The following is a 10,000-nucleotide window of genomic DNA, read 5'->3' on the forward strand; positions in this document are numbered from 1 at the left end:
ATGCGCTAAATCGGAATCGCACATGATCTCAACTTGGTTAAGATTTAAGATTTCCGTCCACACCTGCAGGAGCTAACAGCGGGTGCGCACAAATCACATTTATCGTCCACCTGTAAACCAAGTTAGGTAGCCAAACGGCGCTAGGTTCGAATCGACCTCGCTTCTAGAGGAAGAAGACAGCTAGACTCTCATCCGCATTAGTTTGGGGCGCCGGCGCACGGGAGCGGCTAACCAAATTGGCTGTGTAATTGTTTAATTTGTCTCATTACACCTAAATGAATGTAATTGGTGTTTTCTCTTCAATGTGAAGAGGCTAAGCAGGTTGTGTGAGAGGAGAAAACAGGTTCCCTCTTCACAGACGCAAGGATGCTACACAAGTCCTTAGGAAATGGATGGCTTTAGGAATCATCTGGAAACATTTGATTTCAGTTGTATGTAAAGTACGTCTTTGACGACGCTCAGTAACGGCTGGTGATCAGGAATGTGTAATATTTAAATCTGTAGACATTTCTCTCACCTAGCCAGCATGCGCTGCTAGCAAGATGTTTCATCAGGTGACTCGGATTGTAGGCAGATGCTGTAGTTCCACCTCTTGAGATCTTCCCCGAGCACAGTTTGCCGTCTGCTTTACGTTCTGTCACTTTGTGTCGTCTGTTCATTCGTGCGACTTTGTACAGAGTCGTGAGGTAAAAAAAAAAAAAGTTAATGCGTATGGGGTTGGACTGGGTGTTAGCATTGATATTAATCCCTAGTTCGAATGCTTACAGCCCATAGAGCCTTCTTCGATTGCGTATATGTAGCGTTCATCGCTACACAACTCCGAAACCTTTGCAGCAACGCACGCAAAATCCGATTTGTCCAATTACGAGTGCAGCTCGCAAGGCAAAGGCCATGAAAGCAAGCGGCTTCACCCCATCGCAAGCCTAATCACCAAACCCTGGTCAAGGGTATCGGCACTGTGTGCCACGGCAAAAGGCAGGGGACGCTCTCGTCTCGGCTCGCCAGCTAATGGGAGCTATTTGAGGAAGGACACGCAGGCAGCGGAGCAGATGGGCACCGTGCTATGCCCACCTACGGCGGCCGGATGACGCACCGCCTGCACTCGCGCCTAATGGAGGGCTTATAAAAGGCAGGCAGCGCCGGCACAGGCCCGCCACTCAATTTCATTAGCCGCTAATCAGCCAAAGGTGCCCTTGGCTCACAGAAAAATAAAGGGCTGTCCGTCTGGAAAAAAAAAAAAAAAAAAAACGCCAGAATACTTTGTGGGGAGGAAAAAAAAAGAGGTTGAAAATGGATGTCTGTTAGTAGTTACAGAAGAATTGCAAGGTTGAGGCTTTGCAGAGAATCGACAGAGAATTCTTCCGAACCGCCGTCGAAACCGTGTGCGCGTATTTAGTGATCTTATTAAAACGAGTCCGACGAACGAAGCGTGCAGTCGGGAGAAATCAACGAGGCGTGAAGAAGGTGCTTCCGAGCGAAAGCATGCGTCCACCGACAGGAGCCCGAGTTAACGGCTGCCGTCGACAACCAGCAGGATGATATTAAGCGCTAGCCATGCAGCTATACAAATTAATTATTGGTTATATGCCTGCATTTCCCCTTTTCGGCAGCAGGTCACGGAGGCTCGGCTTTAATTGCCGGAGCATATGGCTGGAAACAGATTTTAGCTGTGGGACCCACACTTTCTGCCACTGTACTTCTCCGCTCACTAAGATGTGTGCCATATTGTCAATGCTGGCAGCTATTGTTCCACTCATTTACTTCATAGAGCTAATTACTCCCTAATAATAACTTTACCTTGGAGTTTTTCTCTCTCCTTTGCCAGCAAACCTGTTCACACTACATATGTTAATTATCGGCACATCTTCATTATGTTCAAAAAGCTTTAAGTTCAAGCTGTGCCGCCTGGCGAGACACTCCGAGTCAGTTCGCTGCCAACTTTCCACTTTTTTCCCCCCTCCTCGCTTTATTTATTTATTTATTCATAGTTTAATTATTATTTTTTTTCTTCCTCCTCTTGCACTCGCGCTCCCTTTTTCTCGCGTCAAAAAGTCCTACAAGAAGAAGTTCCTCTCATGTTGTCTTCTGAGCCACAAATTATTCGTTCTTTTTTTTTTTTTTTTCTGTGCTGTCTTGATTAGAAGACTTGCAATCCAGCGGTCCTGGAGCTGTTAGATCCCACTTCTTCTTCATGTACAACTTCAGGAGTTGAATATATTTCTTAGATCGTTCCTCCAGACATCTTTCTGGACGGATTTGCAAAATTTCATCATCTTCATCGCCATCTTCATCATCAGCCAGATGCTTTGATTCCTAACAACTGTCTCGTATTGTATTACACAAACAGGACGTGTTTTTTTTTTTTTTATAGCGCATGATTATTTTTTTTTGTTATCTTAATTTAAAGCATAATCTCTTGAAGACAAGTTCAGTTGTTTCTTCATTAAGGCTCTTGACAAAAGAGCAAGTTCGCTTAAACACGGACCTTTCGAACAAAGATTCCTTCTGTTTCATGAAGGAGAGAAAAGCAGCGAGAGAAAAGAGGCATTATGGAATGCAATATAAAATAGGCAGCTGTTGAAGGCCAGGATTAGTGGCGTTTCTTTCGTTCTTTCGTTCTTTTTTTTTTTCCACCGAGCCCTCGTCCCAGGCTCGTTTGATTCTCTGCAGTATTCTGGAATGTCCTGCAGCATTCAAGAGAGAGCTAAACAGAGAAGAAAGGCCATGAGAGCAATGGTCGAATATGACCACAGGAAAGCAAATGATCAGTCTGGCCAGTTTATAAAGCCTCCTTAGATATATGTGGGTATAAATATACTGTATGTATCATCCGCTTGTTGTTGCTTGTGTGTGTGTGTGTGTGTGTGTGTGTGTGTGTGTGTGTGTGTGTGTGTGCGTGTGAAGACCAGCTGTTTTGGCAATTTCGCTGAAATGGGTTTCTGGACTGCCATCAGATCCCTCCAGGCATTGTTCAGGCTCAGTCCCATTCCCCTGCCTGGTGTTTTTAGATCACCTACAGCGCCGATAGTCCACTGGAACATGCCAAGTATTTCGGTACGTGGAACGGAAATGCTGTCGCCCAACTCCAAATTTTCAGCACCTGAACTTCAAGAGCGGGTCAAATATTCCTACAACGTCTAAATGATCAAGTATCACAATGTTTAAGGGCACTCTGTGCCAATTCGGGTTTGAAACAGTTGTCTCCTTACAGAGAACTTCACCTTGTCATCAAAAGAATTCAATACTCAGATTCAAGAACTAGCATTATCGGGCAAAACATTTGACATTATAACATTATGAGCAGTGAAGTGAAGAACACTGATGATCTCTTCATCATGGCACCTGATTGTGGGTGGATATATTTATTAGGCAGCAAGGGAACACTTCGTCCTAAAAGTTGATGTTAGAAGCAGGAAAAATGGCCGAGCGTAAGGAGTCTGAGGGACAAATTGTGACCTCTAGACGACTGGGTCAGAGCATCTCCAAAACTGCAGCTGTTGTGACATTTTCCTGATCTGCAGAAAAAGTGGTCCATGAAAGGGGCAGTGGTGAACCAGCGACAGGGTCATGGGCGGCTGAGGCTGAATGCTGGTCCGTGTGGTCCGATCCAACAGACGAGCTCCTGCAGCTCAGATCGCTGAAGAAGTTAAAGCTGTTAATGCTCAATGGGTCAGGACTGTTTTAGTAGCGACAACAAAATATTAGGCAGGTGGTCATAATGTAATGCCTGATCAGTTGCCTGAGTGAATCTTCGCACAGGTGATATAAAACGAGGCTCATGCCATTTTGGTTATACGGGGGTGCTCGATATCTGTTTTTTTTTACATAGAAGTACCAGTTTTCTCTCAATATGTTAATATAAAGCCAATTATGATAATGTTGTAAATCAAAATATGAAAAGGAAGAAGCTATTAATTCATATTTTTAACGTGTGAATAAATCCAACCCAACCATGTAGTAATTACACAAATCTACAGTACTATCAGTGGATCTATCCTTCTCAGAGCTCCTTCAAAGGGAGGTCATTTGTCGTGTTTTATTTTTAATACCGGTCCATATTCAGCTCTGGCTAAACCTTTAGCCTGAAAACACTTTCATAGGCTGTTTGGAGGGGGTATACCTGCTCCTCATCTTTTTTTATGAGTGTGCATGTGTGTGTGTGTGTGTGTGTGTGTGTGTGTGTGTGCTGCTCACAAGCGGAGCATGTGATAGCCGTCAAACCTCCAGAGCATCAGCGTTAGTGTTGTACACGCACGCGATCATTAGCACACGCTAGCCCGGTACCGACATGACCACAGAGATGCTGCAGGACCGTAGCAGCATGCCGAGATAGAGGCAGCACCAAAGGAGCATATGTCCAATTAAGGACTGAAAGACAGAACAGTAGCGTAGCGCTTGTGATTCTTACTCACAGGGGGCTTATCGGAACGTGGTGGAAAAAGAAGAAGAAGAAGGGGGGGTGAAGAAACAGAAAACAAAAGCAGCACTAACATCTGATTTGATCAGTCCCGGGGAGCACGAGTTCCCGCCGTTTTGTGGTTCACCAAAATGGTGGGGTAATTATGGTGTGGTGAGAAGGCAAGCGGCCCTAGACGCTGTGGTGGGACTGAGAGATTACTGAGGAAAACGAGAAAAAAGAGAGAGATCGAGTTTCCATCTTTGTATGCTTTAAATGCTGTGGTTAGTGCACAGGACTGTCTTTCTATAGCTCGGAAAAATCAGATGCACAGAACCCTGCCAGCCCGGCTCATCGCCTCACCTCGCCGACTCTGTCTGCGAGCGTCCCGACACGTTCACATTCGCACAGTCACTGATGTCACTTCTGGAGCCTTTGTGTTTTCCTGGCAGTGCTCTCATCAGTAGAACCATCTGTCCTCTCCTTCCCCACACCCATGCGCTTCAGACTTGCTTCTTGCCAAAGTCGCTGGCTTCGGGTTTTTTATTTATTTATTTTTGTCTGCAAGAGTGTGCTTTTTTTCTCTTTCTCTTCTTTCTCTCTTTTAAAAAAAAAAATCCCTGAAACCTTGTGAAGAGGCATGGCATCTCGCCGAGCACAGTGGGCCCAGATGTTGCAGGAGTTTTCGGGAGCTGCTCCATGTGACGTGGTGGGTTTGGCAGTGATGGGGTGTCGTTTCTGCTCCTCTTGTCAGGGGACAGGTGCAAGAGAGACTGTGATTGTGTGTGTGTGTGTTTATTTGATCCCTTGTCGTTTTGTCTGTTCTGGCTGTGTCACTGTTGGCCGACATACCGACATTTCCTTTCTGTCTCCCTCTGTCTCTCTATCTCTTCAGCAGGTCCAGGGTCAGCTGCCACCTCTGATGATTCCTGTTTTCCCTCCAGATCAGAGGACTCTGGCAGCAGCCGCAGCCCAGCAAGGATTCCTTCTGCCCCCAGGCTTCAACTACAAACCCGGCTGCAGTGAGTGTCTCCGCCGCCATAGACCTCAGTGTACTCTGAGACTCATGCCTGTGATCATAATGCAAAAGCAATTGCAAGAATGTGCTTTGTACTTGACACATGGAATTTACAAAACTGTGAAATTCTTACTTCACATATCATGTCAATGTTAGGGAGCTGGGGTCAGCCATGACACAGTGCCCTTAGAGCACAGAGTTAAGGACCTTGCTTAGAGGTCCTAAATGAGGCAGCTTTGGTGATGCAGGGACTCCCTCCCTACTGATCAGTAACCCAAAACTGTAACCACTGAGCGACCACCTGATCAGAAGATACTGATCAGAAGATCAGGGGTTCAAGCCCCACTATCACCAATTGGGCTCTTAAGCAAGGCCCTTAACCCTTTCTACTCCAGGGGTGCTGTATCATGGCCGATGCTGCACTCTGACCCCAGCTTCCTAATATCGCTGGAATATGCAAGCAGTAAGAATATGGAAGCAGCACTAAGCCGCCACACCTCAGCCCTTAATCAATGCTCTTACCTCTCAATGCTCCAGGGGTGCTGTATCACGCTCCGACCCCAGCTTCCTAACATTGATCGAACATGGGAAGAAAGCATTTCACTCTGCTGTAAAGTACATGTGACAAGCCATTTTTTTACTTAAAGGATGTACCCTTTGGGGGTCACCTTGCCAAGCAGTTAGTACAGTATTAAAACCTGCTTGCGAAAAGGGTTGTTAAGGCTTAGCTTGTTTAATAGACCTGGAAATGCCTTCCTTTTTTCAGGTCTACATTCAGGGCATTTTTAAAACATGGAAGACTAAGATTTTTGACTGTCACACATTAGAGCTAGACTGACTTTCTACTGCCCCATTGCACTTGCATCTGTTTGGATCGTCTTCTTAAACTTGTAAAAAAAAAATATCATTCTGAAACAATGGCTCCCATCTCATCTAGAACTTCTGAACCGTTCTGCTGTTCAGCTTAGAGCCTCTGATAGGGGATTGGTGAAACCAGATTGTTCAGGCCATTGCTGGGCATGTGTTTTATGGCAAGCTCCTTTCCACTGCCTTAAGTTCAGCCAAGCGACAGCAAGGCCTGTTTGTCTCTTCCACATGACAGACTCTCAGCTCTGTGCTTTTGTGTCCCTGTGCCGAAGCGCTCAGCAAGTCCGACTACGCGAAGGAGAATAAAAAGAAACGCAGAAAACTTCCTCTGGGGTTTTGCTTTTTTTTTTTTTTGGCCGTAGCAGTCCAACTGTGAAGCAATGTGTTGTTTACCGCGAGAGTCGAGCGAGATGTATGCCAGCAGTGAGCATGCTGAACGAGGAGAGAGTGACCTGCCCCAGGTTGCCACACATTAACACAAACCGCCGCCAGTACATGCATCCAAACAGGCCTCACACACACACACACACAAATACACACACACAAACACACACACACACTTCCCTCCCAAGACGGGAGCGGTCCTCAGCTCCAGCTCCGCCTACCGCACTTCACAGTTTCCCAAACAAGTCCCCCTTCCCACCACACACACACTTTCCCTCCCACACCCCCCCCCCACACCCCCTGTTTTAATTACCACTAGCCACACCGTTGCACACTGCCCAACTTTTTCAATTACGCATGTGCTTTTTAGTGGCGCGAGATAGCCTGCCTAAAGCAAAAACGAGAAAAAAAATGGCGAGGAAAACCAAGTCCCTCCGGCGTGGGCCAGGTCCAAGGGGGGGACCCTCGTTCCCACCCGACTTCCCTAGAGTGGGACCGTCGAGTCACAGCCTCCACGCCAACACCAACATGTTTGCTTTCTTTTTTTTTCTTCTTCTTTTTTCTCTCTCCTTTTTTTTTTGCTCTTTTGTTACAGCTGTCCCCAGGAGAAAAATAAAATAGCTGGAATTTTTCTGTTTGTTTAGGGACTGACACAAGAGGACAAGAAGGGAGAGCAAAAGCACATCATCTCCCCAGAATACATCCTTGAACCGGGTCCAGAGACTCTCCAGTCTGCAGGCTGGGCTTGTTTTTTTTTCATAGTGACAAGAGTTGCCTGGGAAAAAATGTTTTTGGATAATGGGTTGGGGCGTCTGGTTTATTGCTTACTGAGACAGGGTCCTGCTTCTTCTAGTGTTTTTTTTTTTTTTAGAGAGTGTTTTGAGACAGACAACATGGAGTCTAAGCCAGTGAAGACAGCCACATTGCTGTCCATCCATCCATGCATGTAGATATCCTGAGCAAAACTTTGCAAGAAAAGTGCTGATGCACTGAAAATAACAAAATGGAGGATGGCCCAGCTTTCCGATCTGTTTCAAAGGATTTCTCTGTAATTGGGGAGGTGGGAGCGCGGTGGCTAAGGCTCTGGTTTACTGATTGGAGGGTTAGGGGTTCAAGCTCTGGTACCGCCAAGCTGCCACTCTTGGGCGCACCTGAGCAAGGCCTTTTAACCCTCTGTACTCTAAGAGCGCTGTATTGTGGCTGACTGCAGCTTCCTAACATCGCTGGAGTATGCAACGAAATAATTTCACTGTGCTGTTATGTACATGTAAGAAGTATAAAGCTGTTAAAGGCTGGTTTGCTCTTACACACACGATTCATTCTCAAATTCGATGCCAGCCATGTCCTGTAAACAAATGTGTTTTGCTTATTATCCCAGTTATGAATCAACTTAAAGAAAATCCTTTGATATATTCCCAAATGCCTTTTGCAACCTCTGCCTTGACTTCCTTTTCCCTTCAAGTAACCAGCCCTGCCGCTAGTGACCATTTTCCCTCAGTTTTCTCTCGTGATTAGAAAAAGCCTATCTGCAGGTGGACACTAATAAGCCCTTCCATTCAGGCTGCAAGCTCTGATTCATCCAAGAATGCTTGGATGAGCCTCGGCTGAGCGGCTAGAGCCAACTTCTTCACATTAATTACCGAATGTCTTTTTATCAGCGCTTGCGTCTTCGACCCTTCAATCACACTTTCATTACAGAGTGTGGGGAGAGCACAAAAGATGGCTTTGTGGATGACGGAGACAAAAAGAATAAAAAGCCTGGGTGGGTGGCGCTGTGGTGTATGAGAGGATTTTTGGATAAGAATGAGTTCAGGGATTGGGGGTCTATACACAGGTAAATAAAGGGGTGAAAGAAGGGCCGAGATTGAAAATGTAGCTGTTATCTCCATTGTAATTATTGATATTGAGGCAGGAACCCCAAGATCATGCGTTGCTTTTTTACAGTAGCATTGGAGGCAGCAACAGTAGAACTAGTAGTAGTCTGATTTGTTAGAGTGGCATTTGAGCAGAAATTATGGAACTGGTGTTGTTCCAGGACTATGTCCAGTCCAGAACTATTGACTTGACTTTAAGGGTTGAACTATGGAAATGTGGTTTGATGATTACAACAGCATTTTGAGGAAGGAACTATGGACCTGTGGTCTGATCAATACAGTAACATTTTAGGGTAAAACTATGGACCTGTAATTTGATTCAGTTTCAGTAGCATTTTAGCGTAAAACTATGGACCAGTGTCTGATGTTTACAGTAGTATTTCAGTGAGAAAATATTGACCTGTGATCTGATGGCTACAGTAGAATTTGAGGGAGGATCTATGGGCATGTGATCTAATGGTTACAGTAGAATTTGAGGGAGGAACTATGGACCTGTGATCTAAAGATTGCAGTAGCATTTCAGGGTAAAACAATGGATCTGTGGTCTGATGGTTACAGAGGATTTGAGGGTAGAACTATGGACCTGTGATCAGATGGTTACAGTAGCATTTGAGAGTAACTCTATGGACCTGTGATCAGATGGTTACAGTAGCATTTGAGAGTAACTCTATGGACCTGTAATCAGATGGTTACAGTAGAATTTGAGAGTAACTCTAGGGACCTGTGGACTGATGCTTAAAGAAGTATTGAGGGAAGAACTGATGGTAACATTAGTATTTGGGGGCAGGATCTAATAAACTTTTTGTTTGCTTGTATTAAAATTGAGAATGTAGTTTGTATATCTGTAGTCTGGCATGTTATAGTAGCATTTTTGGCACGAACTGATCAACTGTGGCCTGATTGATAATAGGTGGCGTTTTTGTAGAATGGGATCTGATTAATTAGAGTGGCAATTTTTGAACAGAAAATACGTGGCAATCAAGATGAGAATTGGGGACTGCATAAATGGCCATCATTTTCCAGTCACAGAGTCCTTTATTTTACTACATGCTGGTATACTCCTGTTTTGAAAATACGCAATGATTTATGGAAACTAGAGGCAAAATGTCACACAGTTTGAGTTCAGCAACTTAAAGATTACATATAATTTACTTCTTCCCCAATGTACCATCGCAAGTCATCACATTTTAGTTGAAGAGAAAGTAATGGCAGCAGATACAATAATATCATTTTTTCACAACTAGGTATATAACTAATGCTGGAGGGGTTTAAAAAATGAAATATAGATGGGAAAATTAGGGAGGTGGTACCCCAGTGGTGAAGGCATTGGACTCTGGTCACAGAGTCAGAAGGTCACAAGTTCAGAACAAGCTGCCACTTCTGGGCCCTTGAGCAAGGCTCTAGATAAGGGGGTCTGCCAAATGTCCCTATGTGGTGGATTTTATTATATCGTTTCAATTT

General features: G+C 44.9%; 1 protein-coding gene across 10 annotated transcripts in view; it reads left to right on the plus strand.

Moving 5' to 3' along the window:
* Positions 1 to 10,000, plus strand: part of sox5 (SRY-box transcription factor 5) — a 236,306-nt gene that overhangs the window by 192,959 nt on the left and 33,347 nt on the right. For 9 of the 10 annotated variants that reach the window (XM_046872985.1, XM_046872987.1, XM_046872986.1 and 6 more), the window contains one exon: positions 5,292 to 5,418. In XM_046872985.1, coding sequence (XP_046728941.1) covers positions 5,292 to 5,418 — 127 coding nt within the window. The remainder of the gene's footprint in view (positions 1 to 5,291; positions 5,419 to 10,000) is intronic. The other variant, XM_046872981.1, reaches the window with a different exon arrangement.

Source organism: Silurus meridionalis, chromosome 18 (assembly GCF_014805685.1).
Source record: "Silurus meridionalis isolate SWU-2019-XX chromosome 18, ASM1480568v1, whole genome shotgun sequence".
Lineage (NCBI taxonomy): Eukaryota > Metazoa > Chordata > Actinopteri > Siluriformes > Siluridae > Silurus > Silurus meridionalis.